Source organism: Felis catus, chromosome B1 (assembly GCF_018350175.1).
Source record: "Felis catus isolate Fca126 chromosome B1, F.catus_Fca126_mat1.0, whole genome shotgun sequence".
Lineage (NCBI taxonomy): Eukaryota > Metazoa > Chordata > Mammalia > Carnivora > Felidae > Felis > Felis catus.
Genome location: NC_058371.1, coordinates 184,693,524 through 184,713,310, shown reverse-complemented (window position 1 = coordinate 184,713,310; position 19,787 = coordinate 184,693,524). Strand labels below are relative to the sequence as shown.

Genomic DNA, 19,787 nt, shown 5'->3' with positions numbered 1-19,787 from the left:
CCTCATTTGACAAATGACATGTAATTATTTATTTCTTTTTAGATGCTATTACTGCGGTGGGTTCTTTCATACTCAAGGCAAATGAACTTCTTCAGTAAGTATGAGGGGTTACCTGGCGTCATTGACCTGAGAACACTTTACTCTTTTTTTTTTTATTTTTATTTATTTATTTAAAAAAATTTTTTTTCAACGTTTTTTATTTATTTTTGGGACAGAGAGAGTCAGAGCATGAACGGGGGAGGGGCAGAGAGAGAGGGAGATACAGAATCGGAAACAGGCTCCAGGCTCCGAGCCATCAGCCCAGAGCCTGACGCGGGGCTCGAACTCACGGACCGCGAGATCATGACCTGGCTGATGTCGGACGCTTAACCGACTGCGCCACCCAGGCGCCCCTCTTTTTTTTAGAAGTAAGAACCCAGCAAATCCTCATGATTTTCTTAAAGTGAGTTTTTAAGTTTTTATCAAAACTGTATCTTTACAGTTTAAAGATAATTAAACAAGCTAAGAACAAGAGTCTCACCAATTAGAGTGGCATTTTTCTCTCCCATCAGCCTCCCTCTGAGCCCCTCTGCAGATACAGAACGAGAGCAGATGCAAAGAAAACAGCAAATGTCTCTTGAGGGGTTTGGCTGTAAAGGAATGGCCAGTAGTTGGGAGCCGCTGTCGGGTCTGTCTTCTTACGATGGGATAAGTTAGAGCGTATTTATACATGATGCCATGTTCTCCTCAAAGGGGAACAAGTGATGCTGGCAGATTGAGGAGAGGATCGCTGGGGCAGGAGTGTGGGAGGGGATGGCCATGTGGTGCATCAGGGAGTGGGCCGGAACCAAGAGCTTATCCACAATTACAGGAGAGAAGGCTGTGGGAAGGGCCCAGATGCTAGTACATGAGCACGTGGGGCTTGGGGAGATTCGCTTCCCGTTGTCTTAATGAAATAGGAATGTTCTGTCGGCAGCTGAAGGTAAGGGTGGGGAGGTGGTTTAGGAATAAAGGAAAAGCTGTGACCCGGTTGTCTAGCGGGAGGGTGAACAGGCGGCTAAACAGGCGGCTGCTGGTGGTGCCGAGGGCCCTGGGTTAGTGCTTATGAATGAGTGTGGAAGTGAGAGCCGTCCCCACGGCTGCAGGGTTTCTCTGGCTGGGGTCAGCTGACAGTGCTGGGGCACGGAGCAGGTGAGCGGTCAGATTTGGTAGGCCTGGTGACTGAGGGGAAGTGACAGGGGAGTGAGGGAATTAAAACCAGAGCATGATTAAAATGAACCTTGAATATAAGCTGGTTTAGGAGGAAGCGGGGAGCTGGTGTGGGTGGGAGGCAGGATGAGAGGTGGTGGAACCAGTAGGCAGTGGTCTTCGTGAGACGGAGGTTGGGGTCCTGGAGAGAGGTCACTGGGAAGATAGGTGGCTGTTGGTGAGTGGCATGCTTCACATTGAGATTTAGAGGGTTCCAGTTGCCGGTGACAGTGTAGGCTGTGAACTGTGGAATAAATAGTCGAGGTGTGGTGGAGGACATGACTGTTACCTGAACCATTGCATTGAATGCTTCATCATGGCAGTCCTAGTTTTTCCATCCAAAAGTGTTTTCTTAGTTCTTTAATCATTTTCAAAGCCGTGCTCTTGTTTTGTAGATGACATCTTTTCACATCCCTGTGGACCTTAATTAGATATTTTTAGAAGTGTGCTGTTCCCCTGAAGGATTTCCACTTCCTGGGTTTGTCTTGGTCTCTGGTTGCGAGCTTTCTTCAAATACCTGATGCTCAATTTCCTCTTCTTGATCCATGAGGCAGTTTAAAGCGCGTGGAAGGTCTGTACGCAGGGGCAACAGAAAGCCGGCCTGAATGCGGAGCGCGAAGCTGGCTGTGGCCGCCAGCGCTCGCACAGAGCCACCTCCACTCTTCCCGGCTTATTCGGGTTCTTGGAAGAACCCCATTCGTTTGTTGTGGACCTGACATGTCCAGGGTCTGAGAGTCCCTGGGACTCTGCAGGGTGGATTGCTCCTTTCCGGGGTCCTCTCCATGGATCCTCTAAAATGCAGCCGCCTCTGCTGAGCCTCATCAGTCATGTGCCCTTTCTGACACTTCTGAAATTGATTTCTTTTCTGCCGTCCTCTTTGTTTTCATGAGTTTATAACGCACCCCTCCCCACCGATCCATTACCATGTTAACGGGGTTTTAGAAGGTAGAGGTTGTAGACACTTGTGCTAAGAATACAAAACGAGAGGAGAAATGACTTTGCTTTTCCTGTGTGTTGATTATTTTTTGGCTAACCATATTTACGGAGAGTAAATATGAAATATCAAGCTTTCTGTGATCACTTTTCAATATGAATGAAACGTAGTTCATTTTGCTTCTTGATCCCTTGTATGAAGTAGCATTATTATTTTAGGGATAGGTGGGGAAATTGAGGCAGTGAGAACTTTGATGTTACCCTGTAACAGCAGGGATTGCCCGCAGTAGGGGTCAGAGTATTGATTGGGAAAGGCAGAAAGGAACTTTTCTTTCTTTTTTCATTTTTGCCACAGGAGCGTTTTGATTACATTGCTTGGTCCCATAAACGTGGCAGTCTGTTTTACTGTATAGAGATAGGTTAATGATGCTGACCCACGTCTCAGTAGTATTATGGAACTTCTTGCTTGGAAGGGACTTTGAGACTTGGGAGTGAATAATGCATATTACTTAGAGTAGTTATCTTGTAGATGTGAACTTACAGAGATTTTTTAGAAGTGATACCCATGTCCTTATTTAGAAGCCTTTTGATCAAGACAAAGATGGCTTCCACCTATAACATTGGAATTTGAGGGGTGCATTTGTGTAAAGCTCAAGGAAATTCAGTTTTTGGAGATCAGTTACTGTAAGCATCAAAAATGCTTCCAACTTCCAAAAATAATGTCCACTGATACCAGAGGTAGTGACATAGTACAAATAGGTAATAATGTTTTTTTCTGTTGGCATTGATGTTTTTTCTTCATACTGACCAGTGAGTATTTTTTTTAACTGAGAATAATGCTGAAAGTGGTTTTTTTCTGACTTCTTTTGTTTGCAAAGTTGGAAAAGGATTTCATACTTGACTGAGTGCTGGGAAAGACTATTACACAGTTTGTGGCAAGGCTGTTATAACCAGTCAGAATCTGAGCTATTTGCCTTATTTTTGAAAAGAACCAGGATTTGCTCTCCTGAAGCTTTATTTTTAGGTATGTGCTTGATTTATAATATCTTTTCTAAAGGTTTGGATGTCCTCCAGATAGGATAAAATAGAATGGTAAGGGTTATTGTATCCCACAACAATTGAACAGTGGTACATGAACCCTGTGTAATAATTTTATTTCTGATTTCTTTTATTTTTTTCTTTTCAGAGTTATAGATAGTAGTATGAAAAACTTCAAAGCTTTTTTCCGCTGGCTTTATGTGGGTAAGTTAATTGAATGAAACATTACTTTAATGCTTCTTTAAAAATTGTGGGAGTATCAATTTAGAATATTTAAGTTACTCTAGTAAAATTTCCAGTAACTGTAAGAGAGAATGGTATAAATGAACCGTCTTCTACCCTTCACTGGTTCACCAGCTTTCAGCACATGGCCAGTCTTATTTCCTCTGCACACCCACCCGGCCCCAGCTCCCCGCAGATGTAACTTATAGCTTTGATGGTTTCTCACTCACTGATGATTAACCTTTTTTTTTTTTTTTTTTTTCTAATCTTGTAATGTCTGCTTAGGTTAAAATAACATATGTGGATCTCTACTATGTACTAGGCACTGTTTGGAGTTAGATTTTTTTTTAAAGAAGGGGGGCAAAAAACAAAGACTAGCCTCTGTCCTTGAGTAGCTTGTTTCCTGTTTTATTCCTGATCTTGTTTCTAGATCTGTGCTGTCCATTATCATAGCCAATAGCCCCCTGTGGCTCTTTAAATTACTTGGAATTATATAAATTATATGTTCAAGTTCTGTAGTCATGCTATCCACATTTGAAGTACTCAGTAGTCATACGTTGTTAGTGCTTATCATGTTGAACAGCACCGAACTAGAAAATTTCCACTATCCTTCCTATCGGACGCTAATGCCCTAGCTAAATAGAATGCAGACCATTGGTAGCCTTTCTTTGTATCTCCACAGTATCTCTTTTCATTTGCAGGTAGTTAACCGGTATTTATTGACTTGACATTAAGTGTTTTAATGCTTACTCTACAGTGTATTTTATGTAGGTCCATTTGTACTATTTTTGTGACCCCTCTTAATATCTTTGAAATAATCCAGCATACATTCCCTTCCAACATAGGCAAAATTTAGTTATAAATGGGATTTATCTGAGTTTGTTAAAACTCTAAAGGGTAAATAAAATAGAAAGTAAATTATCTGTAATGTGCTCACATCTTTTAAACAAATGCCTGACTCTTCAATTCAGATATCTTATAAACAGACTCGTATTTGTCGGCCTAATATAATTGCATTTACGAAAAAAAGAATGTGATCTACAGATGTTGGCATGTAAAATTCTTTATTTTTTTCCTCAAAGCTGTACCAACGCTAGCCAGAATGGGGAGCCAGAGTGTTTATCAGGCCAGCCTGTTTAATATCCGAGATGTTAATTAGAATGAGTTACAATGTTAAAACTGAATGGGATCTTAGAAATGACTTTCTTTTACAGATGAGGTTGGGTTTTACTTATAATTGTTGGGGTACTTTAGGCAGTTTATGTTCCTACTGCATGTCCTAATTCTCATAAGAAGCCTGATTAGAGGAGAAATGAATTACTGCTTAGTCCTCCTCATTAGAGCAGGGCATTGTAGAAGGCACACTGGACTGGAGAACTGTTTTTTTTTTTTTTTTTTTTAAATTTTTTAATTTTTTTAATGTTTCTTTTTTGAGAGAGAGACAGCACAAGTGGGGTAGCGGCAGAGAGAGAGGGAGACACAGAATCTGAAGCAGGTTCTGGGCTCTGAGCTGTCAGCACAGAGTCCGATGTGGGTCTCAAACTCACAAACCGTGAGATTGTGACCTAAGCCAAAGTCGGATGCCCAACCGACTGAGCCACCCAGGAGCCCCAGAGACCTGCTTATATTATAATCTCGGCTCTGCCACTGGTTAGGATGCTGTGCATCCTTGGTTTGCTCTTTTGTAAAATGTAACCTCCATGAAGGCAGGAACCTCTTTTATGCTGATATCTTCCTAGCACCCATAGTAATTTTTGGGTGAGTAAATGAATGAGTGAATGGAACTAGATTATGTCTTGTTTTTTAGATAATTTAGAAGTTTGAAGTAATTAAGAACAATTTCTAAAATAATATGTGTTTGCAGAATCACATCCAGCATGCTTATTCCTGACCAAAAGCAATTAAGAGGGATATTCAAACACTCTGTAAAAGCACATGCGGCATACTCCTTGACTTAGGTGGACAAAATAAAAAAACACAGCCCTCTGAAAGGACAATATGAATCAACCACAGATTAATTAAAGAAAGTATATAAATATACGTAAATGTACGTATATGCATGTAAATCTTAGTGCAAATGTTTTTGTGTAACAGAAAACCCAAGGGAAAGAAACATGTTTGTTGGGTATTCTAAGGCGTTTGGAGGCAAGAAGTGCTTGCAGATTTTATGAGAAGAAATATCATATGTTAGAAGAGGATTCCCTGCACAGTCTTCACACAAGGCAGCAGTCAGATTGGCCTGTCTGGAGTGGCAGTGGGTTGAGTTGAAGGAGAAGATAAAAAATAATAGTTCAGGATCATGAGACCAGCCATTTTGAACCTGAAAATACAAATCAAGTTTAAATTCTTCACGCATTAGTTTTTAGAAGAAAAGTAAGTTTTCCTTGGTGATTTTCCTTGTTGAATATTGAGGATTTAGTCCAGTGAAACACATTTTGTCTTTGAAATGTGTCTATAGTTATGTCTATAGTTTTCCTTTAAAGACAGTTTTTTAACTTCTGTTTTCAGCGATGTTGAGAATGACAGAAGACCACGTGCTTCCGGAGCTGAATAAGGTAGTTCGTGGTAGTACGTTTTCCAGTGTGTTAATGTGGCTCTGGTTGAGCTCAGCTTTGCTGGTCACCTTGGTATTCTTACACGGTTACTAGTTTATAAGATGTGAGGCTATAGATGCTAAATATATCTTAGTAAGCCTTTTTTTTTTTTTTTAAGAAGTTTGTTTTTTCATCTCTCAAAATGCCTTTAACTGTGGCTGTCTAATTTTATAGTTCTCATATTTATATAAAAGTTTATAATTTGTATTATGTAGGGTGCTTGTATTCTTTCACTTCCTTAGGTTTTGAATGCCTTTTTATTTTCCTGGGAAATACTGGGAAAATACTTTCCTGGGAAGTACTTTAGATATTACTACCTATGTTGATGTCTGGTAAACAGTAGTTTCTCTTTATAAGGATTGAGACAGGTGGCAATGGAATTTAAGTAAAATCTTTCAGACCAGGGCCAAATTCCCACCTGATTTCTGCAGTTCACTCATTCTCACCTCTGTCCAAGCTCTCATGCAGGTAGATTTAGGTCATTTGGGGCCTGAAAAAAATGGAGAACTTTTTTTTTTTTTTTTTTACTCAATCTTTTTTTTTTTTTTTTTTTAATTAAAAAATGGAGAACTTTAAAATGAGCCTCAGTGGACTGGATGAATGCAGGATCGCCGTTCTTAGACTCTGACAAGAAGTAGATCTTTTACACTGTGGGTGACTGGCCTTGCAAACCAGGGAGGTCCACGTTAGCTGTTTCTCTGATATTACTCTTACCTTCATTTGAGGAGATAAAGTGTGTTGACTGTTGGGGGGACATCAGCGTGTTAATTTTTGAGGGCTGAAATGGAGGCAGGGTCACTGTAAGAAGTAGAGGCCGACCTCGAGGCATCAGCTCTTAGCTCAGGTTGAGGTTGCTTATCTGGGTCACAGTCTCCTCTCCCAAAGCAGGCACCCCGCACACCAGTCTTAGCACAATAATAAATCACTCAACAGTAAATACTAAGTAAATTACTAAATAAATTAGTATTTTATTTCTAAAATAATAAAGAACTTTAGGCCATAAGAATTCTGTAGCTGTTGGGTTAGCTGATTGGAAAATGGATTTAAATGTTTAATGACTTGTTTGTCAGAGCTTCAAGATTTCATACTCTCACAGTTGCATAATCTTTTGGATTTATATTGATATTTCTGTGAAGGAACTTTGCCTCTTCATACCATAGCTTTTAGTAGATATTATATTACATGATACAAGATACTGGGAAGCTTTATCTTAATTTGTTTTTCTTTTTGTTCCTTTTTGGTTTTGATAGATGACTCAAAAAGATATTACATTTGTTGCTGAATTTCTTACTGAACATTTCAATGAGGTAGGAAATTGGTATTTGTATAATTTTTTTTTTAAAAAATAATTGCAATAAACCTGGGTGATAGAAGTAATTAACATTTAATCCAATTTAATTGACATTCTTAGCAGTTGTGCTGTTTATAAACTATTGCACTAATTAATGGCAATACTCATCTTAGAGCCTGTAAATTCAACTTTTGTTTGTGTGTTGTACAATCCGTAAAAGAAAAGAATAGCTGCCTCTAATAGCTCTCTTAAAAAATAAGGGTTTTGGTTAAGTTTAAGAATATTTTTGGGGTGCTTGAGTGGCTCAGTTGGTTACGTGTCCAACTTTGGCTCAGGTCATGGTCTTGTAGTTGGTGATTTTGAGCCCCATATCAGGCTCTGTGCTGACAGCTCAGAGCCCGGAGCCTGCTTCGGATTCTGTGTCTCCCTCTCTCTCTGCCCCTTCCTTGTTTGCGCTCTGTCTCTATTTATTTAAAAATAAATAAACATTAATAATTTTTTTTAAAAAGAATTTTTTCTTTTTCTTTTGTGAGTTGATGTAAGAGTTAAATTATGCTTATTCTTTCTAGGCTCCAGACCTTTATAATCGAAAAGGAAAATACTTTAACGTTGAAAAAGTTGGTCAGGTACGGGCTTTTGATTGAACTTAGTTATTACTTTTTAAAAAAATTATTAAAAACTCATGTTAAAACTGTAGCAGTGTTAGTCTTTGTTATCCAGAGTTTCTAGAAAATAATACAATGCCAACTTGGATGGCAGCCCTGTTCTGATGGTAAAGTAACCGAAGAGTAGCAGTTTTGATAAACTTTTTGATCTTATAACTCTTTTACATTCTTAATAGAAGACCCCAAAGAGATTTTGCTAATATGGGTTATGTTTATCAATGGTAGATATTATTAGGTATTAGGAATTAAACAGAATACAAAATTACTTAAAAGTAACAGTAATTCCACTTACCATTACGTATTAACATAAATACTTTTACTGAAAAATATATTTTACAAAACAGTTTAGTGAAGAGTGGCATTGTTTTGTAGATTTGCAAGTCTCTTTGGTGTCTGGTGTAATAGAATGCAGGTTCTCATAGCTGTTTCTTTTGTGTGTTGTGATGAGTTTTTTTGGTTAATGTACGTAAAGAAAATCTGGCCTCACATAGGTGTTAGAAAGGGAGGAGTATTGTAATAGCTTTTCTAGGTAATTATGGATGTTTTTTGATATTCAACCAAGTCTTGCTAAGAGATAGTATCTTAAAGGTTAGCTTTAATGTGGAATCTAAAATTGCATCAGTGAACTTTTCCTACTCTGATACATTAAAATCCATTCATCTGTCTTGTGCTTTGAGTGGATCGTTCACTAGTGCATGATTTTATAATATCATGTGTTGGTCATTTGGAAAACACTGGTTCGCTGAATTGTGCAGATCTTCCAAATGCTGACGCCTTTCTCCACGCAGTATCTAAAAGTCAGGTTTTATGAATATCAGCACCAGTTTCATCAGATGATCTTCAAGTGCTACGGCTGTCAAGCACACGGTGGCAGATACAGATTTTCCAAAATTCTAGTTTTTGCATGAATATTTAAATGTTATCATTGGCAATAAATACTGCCAGTTATTCTGCTTACAGTGACAGGCTTACCTTACTTTCAAGAAAGTATCCACCAAATACCCATGTATGAATCATCATAGCCTATCTGCCAGTCATTCTTTCAAGGAAGAAAGGAATCCCATTAACAGCAACAAAGTGCCTGGCTTCACTCACAGCCAAGGCAATTTCTTAAATGCTTTCCCTTGTGGTAACCATTGTACTTTGGTATCAGTGAAAGTGCTTTATGTATACTTCCCAATTCTGTAACACAGAATATTAAAAAGATCTGTACTCAAGGGTTGAGATCTAACTAAATCAATAATTTTAATAGCTTCATTAAATACTAATGGGAACCGTCAGTATGTGGCAAAAAGGAATACAGTGACCACTTGTGTGGTTCAAGGCCACCACCATGACTCCTGGCACCAGCAGTTTTCCCCACCTGTGCTTTTGACCATCTGTGCAAATGTCAACACAGTTGAAAGGGCAAATAACATTTTGCTACTATAAAAATAGTATCAGCCTCACTGACCCTTAAGGCATCTTTGGGACTTCCAGGGGTCTGTCCACCATCCTTCCCTGTGAAGTACTGCCCTAGAGTAGATTGACAGGTGATACTTCCAAAATTAACTTGTAATGTACACGTGCACACACACGTATAGATGATTTAAATGTACTCCATGAAAATGGAACACAAAATTTAAATTCAGTTTACGGTCCCTGCATCTATAGTGTTCTAATCTTTCAGTAGTTTGTAGTTTGTTTAGTGTCTTGGCATTTAGCAGATTTTGGTCACTTCACTTGGAATAATACCGATGTGATGGAACCACTTACTAAATAGAATGATGTTAAGGCGTGCCTGGGTGGCTCAGTCTGTTAAGCATCTGACTTCTGCTCAGGTCATGATCTCACAGCTCATGGGTTCGAGCCCCGTGTCAGCCTCTGTGCTGACAGCTCGGAGCCTGGAGCCTCCTTCAGATTCTGTGTCTCCCTCTCTCTCTCTCTGCCCCTCCCCAGCTCACACTCTGTCTCTCTTTCAAAAATAAACAAACATTAAAAAAAAATAATGTTAACTGTATAAAGTTTTTGAAGCCTGCTTCTTTGGTTTACGACATTTAAAATTTTAATTCTGTGTTTCTAGTACTTGAAAGATGAAGATGATGATCTTGTGTCACCTCCTAACACAGAAGGAAACCAGTGGTATGATTTTCTTCAAAATAGCAACCACCTTAAAGGTATTTAGTGAACCTAGTAGAATTTGGCCATGTTTATACTTAATTTGAGACCAGTGTATTAGCTATGAGTGTTGCTGAACAGTTGTTGAATATGTATCTCAGTTCTTTAGATCTTTTGTGTCTATTGTAGTTGATTAGAGAAACAGAATAGCAAACAGTATGACGTTCCCATGATAGAAAACACCCTGATATTAACTGTGATGTAGTAAGATTATTTATTCTCAGGTATTCTTTATATTATCTGTTTTGTACCATACAGAAACTAGGATATTGGGAAGAAAATTATAGAGCCTGCTAGTGAGAGCAGTCTTTTTCTGATTCCAATTTGTTAATTTCTGAAAGCATAATGATGCTTAACTGTTCTTCTGAGGTTGTAGGTTCTTAGTGTACGTGTGCCTTTCATTCTCTAGGATCTTAAGATGTTGATATAGTAAAACTATCCAGCATTATGGGGGATGAAAACAAAATAGCAACCATTAAATGTCAGAACTTCACTATTTTACATGACAGTATTTGAAGCAGTATTTTTTTTGCTTTCTCTAAGAGTAATCTGATCACAGTCTATCAGTTTCTTAGATCTCTAGGCTGATAGCCACATATGTGTATTTCCTCCTTTAATCCTCACAGAACCTAGGGGGTAGGTACCTGTTATCCCCATTTACTGTCGAGGAGACTGAAGGTCAGAGAAGGCCCAAGATCACACGAGCTACCGTGCAGTGGAGCCAGGGTTCTGCTGACTTCAAAACCTAAGTTTTTAACTCGACTCAGGAGTAATCTCTGCCACTTGTGTCTGGTTGCTGTTTATCCGAATCAATGAATGAATGAATGAGGATGGATGGGGGAAGGAGAGAATTCTTTGAGGCCCAGCACTCTGCTTATTGCTCTTTTGTTTGAACTCTAGAAGTCCAGATTCTTTTTCAGAGCAGGACATATTTTGTATTGCTTGAGATACATTGATGTCAGTTAGTTATCGAATGGAGGGAGAATAAAGGTACGGCCAACTCATCTCTTTGCTGTGTTTAATCAGGTGGCCCCCCCCAACCTGAGGAGCGCTGATGGCAATGTGCCGGCCGGGGTGGCATCTGGGCCCTGTCACTAGAGTGGGCTAATGCTGGTTCTGGGAACTCTGATGGGCTAAAAATGGGCCCTACCCTTTTTGTCTTGACATCTGTGACTGAACAGGAAGGCCTAATCTTAGCTACAGGCCTCATGTTTAACCAAGATGCACTTCAGTATTACTGACTCCATCTCCTAAATGCTCGAGGTTTTGCTGGTATGTGATTTGGGACAAGCTCGTTAATTCTCCAGTTTCTTAGTCTAGAAACTGGCGTGAAGAAATACCCGCTATTATTATGGAACTATTAAAACTTTAATGAAACTTCTTTCTAGCACTTTGCAAAAATCATGGGCTAAGTACTCGATACGGGTGCTTTCTCAGGGTCCATGAGAGTCAGTGTTGTGTTGGAATCTGCTCTACGACTTCTTAGGAATGTGGCTGAGGGCCAGTTGTCCAACCTCTTTGTACCCCAGTTTTCCCATCAGTAAAATGAGGATGATAGTAGTGCCTCCCTCAAAATCTGTCGTGAAGATTAACCAAATGTAGATAAAGCAGTTTGTGCCGGCACATGGCTCATAAGCGGCCAGTGTGCTCGCATCTGAGCTGTTTTTACTCAAAACACTTCTGACACTGGGGCGCCTGGATGGCTCAGTCGGTTAAGCATCTGGTTCTTGATTTTGGCTCAGGGCCTGATCTCACCTGTTCGTGAGATCGAGCCCCGTGTCGGGCTCTGCGCTGACAGTGGGGAACCTGCTTGGGGTTCTCTGTCTCCCTCTCTCTCCGCCCTTCCCTGTCTCTCTTGCTGTCTCTCACAAAAATAAATAAACTTAAAAAAAAAAAAAAAAAAACCTGACAAAATGGGAGCTTTTTCTCTCCTGAGACCAGTTCTCAGGTCAACTGGGTGCCCGATGTCATCAGTTCTCCAGGTTGCCCACATTTCTGTTGCTCCCCCTCTACCACCACCTTCAGGTTGATAATTTGCTAAAATGGCTCATGAAACTCAAGCACTTTACTTAGATTTACTGGTTTACTGTAAAGATACAACTCGGAACAGCCAAGTGGAAGAGATGCGGAGGGCAGGGTGTGGGGGAGGGGCTCGGAACTTCCCTGCCTGCTCTGGGCATGCCACCCTCCCAGCACCGGGAAGCCCTCTGAAGCCCACTGGTTGGGTTTTGTATGGGGATTTCATTACGCAGGCATGCTTGATTAAATCATTGGTTGTTGGTGATTGAATTCCACTCCAGCTTCTCTCCCTGCCCTGGAAGTCGGGGGATGGAGCTGAAAAGTCCAGACTTCTCATCAGAGCTTGGTCTTTCTGGTGACCAGTCCTCATCCTGAAGCTATCCTAGGGATCTACCCACAGTCGTCTCATTACAACAAAAGATGTTCCTATCACCCTTATCACTCAGGAAATTCTGAGGGTTTTAGAGCTCTGTGCCAGGAACCAGGGGCAAAGACCAAATGTCTTTCTCTGCTCCCACAGCATCTGTTACCTGTGGGGAGCTTATAATGTTGACCTGATTAAAGCTCACTTTGTCTAGCATAGCTGGGACAGGAGATGCTGCAGGTGAGGGAGAAGCCCACAGAACTCAGTAGAAGAGTGCAGGCCTGGGAGGCAGAGGGTTTGATTTACAGGTCTAGATTGTTAGTCATTTCCACACTGGGCAATTGCCCAGATCTCCTGTGCCTCATGTTTTAGTCTGTAAGTTGGAGAGTGAGATGCTTACTTTGCACAGCTGCTGTGAGCAGTAGGAAGAACAGATACAAAGGACTGGAGCGTAGTTGGTATCCATAAACGCTGAATCATACAAGACTGTCTCCTGGTAAAGTGGCCTTTTGAAAAGTAAAGAGCTTATTTACACAGCACTAGTTTCTCGTCTCCTGTTTCTGTTTTTAAGTATTAGAGTCTTCCAGAACCGTGCTGGACTGTTGTCACCCCATTGTGGCAAAGAGTAGAGAAGAACAAACTTTATTATGTGTCTTTTGGTTCCCAAATGATCCCCTCCTTATACCCAGTGGAAGCATACTATTTGATTTTGGTAGGGAAAACAGAATAAAGAATACCAAGCTGCTAGGACTCGGATTGTAGTTAAGTGCGGTGGTTTTTAGGGGGGTTCTTAGGGGTGGCAGCAGGCGATGATGAAAGCCAGAAGGCCATACTCGTTTCCGGTGAGGTGGGCGTGAAGGATAATGAAAGGGCCAGGGAGATTTCCACTGCCCCATAAGCTGCGCGGGCTGGCTCTGACGAGATTATTTTCTCCTAATCATTTGGTTTGCTATAGCTTTGTGTTTTTGTTTTTGTGTTTCTTTCTCTTTTTGTTTGAAACCAGAAAGTCCTTTGCTGTTTCCATATTATCCTCGAAAATCATTGCATTTTGTGAAAAGGCGGATGGAGAACATTATTGACCTATGCTTGCAAAAACCAGCAGTAAGTTTGAAAGAAATGCATGTCTTTGAGTAGGAGTGAGAATATCTACAGTATGTGGCTCACTTATGCAAACGATCATGGTTATTAAGGTGAGCCACGTGAAAATGCTGATAGTCAACTTCTGGCTAACAAAAATGGCAGTTTCATATGGTTTACCCTAACGTTTCCTTTTATTGTTAGTTCCTTACATAAATTAAAAGTAACAAATACAGGGTTACTGAAAGGGTTGGCATCATTATTATTTGTTCCCAGAACAAACTTACTTACTTACTTTCTTCCTTCCTTCCTTCCTTCCTTCCTTCCTTCCTTCCTTCCTTCCTTCCTTTCTTTCTTTTTAACGGTTATTTATTTTTTGAGAGACAGAGCATGAGCAGGGGAGGGGCAGAGAGAGAGAGAGAGAGGGAGTCACAGAATCCGAAGCAGGCTGCAGGCTCCAAGCTGTCAGCACAGAGCCTGACGCGGGGCTTGAACTCACGAGCACTGAGATCATGACCTGAGAGGAAGTTGGAGCTTAACCGACCGAGCCTCCCAGGCGCCCCCAGAACAAACTTCTTATAAACAGTCTTAGTTATGGGGCTTTTGTGTCTCCAGCTGACTCCTGCAGGAGGGAGGATGGGTGTTCTGAGACGCGGGGCTGGGGTGGGGGTTCTTAGCCTGCCTGCCGTGCACTTCTCTCCAACATCCTTTTCAGCTCAGAATTTCTTCTCTCTCTTTTCCTTACTGTTAACGACTGTCATTGAAGTTTCCTGTGAGAAAGCTTTGTGATCTAGATGGTTTTTTACTAGATTTGAACAGCGATGGTCAGGTACTTTGTGTAGAGTATCTGTGTGTGTGTATGTACATGCTTTAATTGTGTTTTTAAATCTGTTTTTATTTAGGATGTAATTGGAAAATCGATGAATCAAGCAATCTGTATTCCATTATATAGGGATGCTAGAAGGTAATTCTGTTTCCTTTTTGGATGGTAAAATTCAGCGGCCAATTTAATTTTTTCTTACCTTTTCTTCTTTTGTTTTAGTGAGGACTGTACACGCAGATTGTTCAAATTTCCTTTTCTGTAAGTGTGTTTTTCCCCATCTCATGTGAACAATGCAGTTTTGTTCTCTGCAATGATAGCTAAATATCATGTTTTGATACTAATTTTTTTTCCTTAGGTGGAATAATAAAACCTCAAATCTACATTATCTTCTTTTTACAATTTTAGAAGATTCACTTTATAAAATGTGCATCTTAAGGAGACATACTGATATTTCCCAGTAAGTATTAATCTAAAGTTTGAATTAGATAAGATTGTATTTTTTAAAAAATTTTTTAATGTTTATTCATTTTTGAGAGAGAGAGAGAGAGAGAGAGAGAGAGAGAGACTGAATGGGGGAGGGGCAGAGAGAGAGTGAGATACAGAATCTGAAGCAGGCTCCAGTCTCTGAGCTGTCAGCACAGAGTCCCATGTGGGACTCGAACTCATGGACTGTGAGATGATGACCTGAGCCTAGGTCAAACGCTTAACTGAGCCACCCAGGTGCCCCTATTATTTTTAATAGTAAAACGTACAGCGTCCCTTCCCTACATTTTGGGGTTTAGTTAAGCCACCTTCTGACTTTAGGCTTGTCACCGAACTGTCCTTAGTCTTAGTTTTCACATCATTAAGATGATAATGCCAAGTCAGGAAGCTATGTGATCCCTTCTGATTCTGGGTTATTAATTTCATACAGGTATAGCTATGACATGTAGGATTTCTTTAGGGTTAAGAAAAATACAACAGCAGAGCACTCAGGATTGTATCTCATGAATGTGTAGCAGTTCAAAACTGTGTTTTTGGTTCCTTATAGAAAGGATTTTTACCTCAGGCTAAGTTTGCCTTTCATTAAACAAGAGGCCTTGCCTGTAGAGACTTCTCTTGAGAATCTGAAATGAAAATTCTAAAAAAAATAAATCATATACAGAATACCATTAGTATCTCAAATAGCTTTTTTTAAAGTTTATTTTGAGAGAGAGAGAGAGACAGCACGAGTGGGGGAGGGGCAAAGAGTGGGAGACAGACTCCCAAGCAGGCTCCATACTATGAGCACAGAGCCCCCGAACTCACAAAACCATGAGATCATGACCTGAGCCGAAACCAAGAGTCAGACACTTAATCAATTGAGCCACCCATGCGCCCCTGAAATGGGTTTTAATCTGAATTTGAAGGAAGTTTTTTGAGGCCAAGATGAGGCCAAAGAGAAATAATTTGGTTGTTCCAAGTGCCCTTAATTTTTTAAGGTATCTAGCTACTTTAGTGACTAAGATTTTAAACCAACTTGTCGTTTTGACGTAGGTTTGTCTATTTAGGCATTTAAATTAGTTGTCAGTGTTGAAGAGTGAACATAATGGTGTTTTGGTCTGGGGCTTGCTGTTCAGGTAAATATACTAACGCTGACAATCCTGTTCTTTCAAGCATTTAGATTATTGGCTATCCGGGTTTTTCCATAGTTTTTTTTTTTTCCCCTCCTTCTTTCTTCAAGATCTGTAACTAATGGACTGATTGCTGTTAAATTTGGGAGCTTCACCTACGCCACAACTGAAAAAGTGAGAAGAAGGTAAATCTTGAATCTTGTTTGGATGAGATTGTATATATATATGTACGATATGTGTGTGTGCTTAATAAATGCAATTTTAGAAATACGGTTAGACTCAGTTACAGTGTTGATACCGTCCTTAGGAGGTCTTTGTAACTTGCAGCGTAGGGGACAGGATTGCTTATGTGTGTTATGCTTTGATTTGACTTAACAATTGAATGGAACCTTCCTGCCCTACACGAATTTATACAGCTGTGGTTTCCTGTAATTAATACTTCTGTGCTCCCCTGGCTGTTACGAAAGGGTGGTCATGCCAAGGGGTATATGGCTGGAGTTCTTGTTACAACCAACAGTAATGTGAGGTGGTGTCGTTCTCACTATTCTGGGAGGTCCTTAGGATATAAAAGGGTAACGTTACCAAAATCACCCCTGAGTGTGTGGAATGAACACTAATCATAGGCCAGTCTTTTTCTCATTCTCTTTTCCTTACATAAAAGGAGTTTTTAATGATGACGTCTTTGAAGTTGTGACTTTTCCTGTGTGAGTCTTATTTTTACTTTTCAGTCTAGTTAGCCCAGTTTCTTTTACTCAGTATACCGGCAAGGTGCCATTCATGGAGTTTCCACAGGCTGAAGGCCTAACTCTTGATATCAAGAGTTTTTTGGAACTGTGAACCGACCTCACCCTCACAGACTTTCCTTTTTTCATGATGACCTTTTTTAGGGCCTAGTTGTATTTGTGAATACTCGGTACAATAGATAACTGACTTTAGTGCAAACTAATGATATATTTTAAATGTAATTAAATAGAATGTCACTTGATTTTTGTTTCATTAATGTTTTTGTGTTGTACCAGTAGCATGTTATGTATACAGTATTTTCTCAGTAGTCTGGATCATCTCTGACATAAAAGAATGTACTTTACTTGTAGTACCTACAGTTGTTTAGATGCACAGTTTTATGATGACGAAACCGTAACGGTAGTTCTTAAAGACACAGTGGGGCGTGAAGGAAGAGACAGACTCTTGGTCCAGTTGCCGTTGTCTTCAGTGTATAACAGTGAGGATTCTGCAGAATATCAGTTCACTGGGGATTACTCGACAAGGTAACCACCTCCTTAGTAAGAGTATCTCTCTGTCATGACAGTTCGATGTTTTTTAATGTGTATCGCACATTTTAGTACCTTAGGTATGGTAGACAGTGGTTACTAGGAACAGTGGTAAAGTCAGCTGAGCAGAAGTACTATATTTTATTTAAGAAAACATGGACTTCGGCAGCTCTCCTACCCTTTTGCTTTACTAATAAATCAAGAAGCATTTGCTAACATAAGGTGGGGAATTACCTGGAGTGGAGAATAGGATTTCTGTTAGTTCTGTTTTCAAGCATAGCATTAATCTCAGGTGATAGTAGAATTAATTATTTTGGATTTGCTCTTAGTGCTTTCCTACCAGAATTAGGACCTCGGTAGCCACATGGAGGGTACACAACCAATTCCAGAGACGGTTTTAGTTTTCTTAGATTTAAGTGAGTAGATCCCTCCTCTAATTTAAAAATGTGTCCATTTGCTTTCCTTGAAAAGGATCAAAAACCGTAGTAAGATGACATTCTGGCTACTTGGAATGGCAGAATTTTCCTAGAAGATAGTATCATAGCTTTTTAGATAGTGGCTGATAGAATTCTATTGGAAATGGGAGTATTGGTAGAAATGAAACCCATGGTGGATCCTGTTACTACCCCTTGTAAACCAGGGAGAAGATCCCCTTTTCATTCCTGGGTTGGTTTCTTTCCCCTTCCCAGGCTAGATGAACAGCGTAGTGCTATTCCCACACGTACCATGCATTTTGAGAAGCATTGGAGATTACTGGAAAGTATGAAAGCACAGTACGTTGCTGGGAATGGTTTTCGCAAAGTATCCTGTGTGGTAAGTATTTACAGATTGTTTACGGACTCAGTAACAGGAAGAAATGACTTTGGATCTATGAGGTCCTTTCAGAAAGTGTAAACATTTTGTGATGTATTGCTTTTATTGATTATGAGCATGTTGTGGTCTTAGCTGTGTACCTTTCTTGTTCTGAGAAGTCTTACTGAGTAATAACAATTGTAGATGTTATTTATTTATTTATTTTTTAAGTAATCGCTACACCCAAAGTAGGGCTTACACTTATGTCCCCGAGACCAAGAATCACATGCTCTTCTACCCGAGCTAGCCAGGAACCCCTGGCTTTTAATTATCATGACATTGTCACTGTTATAGGTAGAGATCCTTTTGCAGCAAATGAGGCTGAGTTTAGTGATTTTGTTGTAAATCAATGAAAAATAACTTTCGTATAAGACCATTCTTCAGATTTCTGATTTCTTATATATCACGTATTAGTTAAGCCATTAAGTTAAAAACTCTCGAACCTTTTCTTCTCCAGTTGAGCTCAAATCTCCGTCATGTAAGAGTATTTGAAATGGACATAGATGATGAATGGGAGCTTGATGAGTCTTCAGATGAAGAGGAGGAGGCCAGTAATAAGCCTGTGAAGATAAAGGAGGAAGTGCTTTCAGAGTCGGAGGCAGAGAACCAGCCAGCCAGTGCTGCTTTAGCTCCAGAGATCGTCATCAAGGTGGAAAAACTTGACCCTGAGCTGGACCCCTAATCTAGCTTGCCATTATTTTGTACATTCTCATTATGTCAGGAAGGACATGGGAGATGGACTAAGATGTTTTGGACCACTCTTAATTTTCTTTGTGTAACAAAGAAATAAACCATAGATTATATTTTTCCTTATTCTGCTTCATCTTCTCTTAGTGGTGTAGTCACTATGATAGACTTTCTTCTTGCTGAGATTTCTTTTTAATACTGTGTGCAGAATTCATGTTTAAAGTAAAGATAAATTGAATGGGAAGAGAATTTCAGTCTTTTCTGTTAAAAGATAGGTACTAGAAATCATTCCTATATCAAGAAGAAATTAAATTTAAATAATCAAAATGTAGATTACATTTATTCCTGTTTTTTCCATCTTCTTCTTTCTAGTTTATTCCAGGTCTCCAGAATACTTTCAAAATTATGTTTTCAAAGTAAATTACACTGCTTCACTGTTATGCTAAACAAGCCAAAAGATGGATATTCCCTTTACGATCTAAATAGCAAAAACACTGTTTGGCACCGACGTGATTATCTTCTCATTTTGTTGCCATATTTAAGCTCTGAATTCTTTGAATTGGCAGCATTTAGATGTGTCTTTTTCCTCTGTTTAGAATTGGTCAAGGACACACAGTGGCTTTCTGTGTAACGCCTTGGGAATGCTAGAAATGTGGCTCAGCTAAACCTAACTTCACATTGGTGCAGATGAGCTGTTAATTTCCTGATGCTCATTCCTAAAGTTGAGTGGTATTGTCATGTGGCTTTCAAAGAATTTCTAGTTTATATATGAATTGTAGTATCAGTTTACCAATAAATGAAAAGAATCACTTTTTAAAGCTTTAAGTATCTTTGGGTAGGAAAATATACTATAATCAGAGGAGTGGGTAACTGCAGGATTTTGTGTCATTTGTCTGTTTCTTTAAATAGTACCTGTTACACTTGGATTGTAGGTACATCATGCTTTAGATACTCCAGGTACCTCAGTTGGTCTGG

The 19,787-nt window shown here is 39.7% G+C and overlaps 1 protein-coding gene across 2 annotated transcripts in view; it reads left to right on the top strand.

The window, feature by feature from the left end:
- The window catches only part of ANAPC4 (anaphase promoting complex subunit 4), a 33,952-nt gene extending 15,014 nt beyond the window's left edge, over positions 1 to 18,938 (top strand). The window contains exons 15-28 of one of the 2 annotated variants that reach the window (XM_023253240.2): positions 43 to 94; positions 3,347 to 3,402; positions 5,929 to 5,975; positions 7,265 to 7,321; positions 7,875 to 7,931; positions 10,033 to 10,126; positions 13,514 to 13,611; positions 14,490 to 14,551; positions 14,630 to 14,668; positions 14,766 to 14,867; positions 16,113 to 16,187; positions 17,097 to 17,270; positions 17,963 to 18,086; positions 18,583 to 18,938. In XM_023253240.2, the coding sequence (XP_023109008.1) occupies positions 43 to 94; positions 3,347 to 3,402; positions 5,929 to 5,975; positions 7,265 to 7,321; positions 7,875 to 7,931; positions 10,033 to 10,126; positions 13,514 to 13,611; positions 14,490 to 14,551; positions 14,630 to 14,668; positions 14,766 to 14,867; positions 16,113 to 16,187; positions 17,097 to 17,270; positions 17,963 to 18,086; positions 18,583 to 18,807 (1,262 nt within the window). In that variant the 3' untranslated portion in view covers positions 18,808 to 18,938. Of the gene's footprint in view, positions 1 to 42; positions 95 to 3,346; positions 3,403 to 5,928; positions 5,979 to 7,264; positions 7,322 to 7,874; positions 7,932 to 10,032; positions 10,127 to 13,513; positions 13,612 to 14,489; positions 14,552 to 14,629; positions 14,669 to 14,765; positions 14,868 to 16,112; positions 16,188 to 17,096; positions 17,271 to 17,962; positions 18,087 to 18,582 lie in introns of both variants that reach the window. The other variant, XM_023253239.2, reaches the window with a different exon arrangement.
- Positions 18,939 to 19,787: the final 849 nt, after the last annotated feature.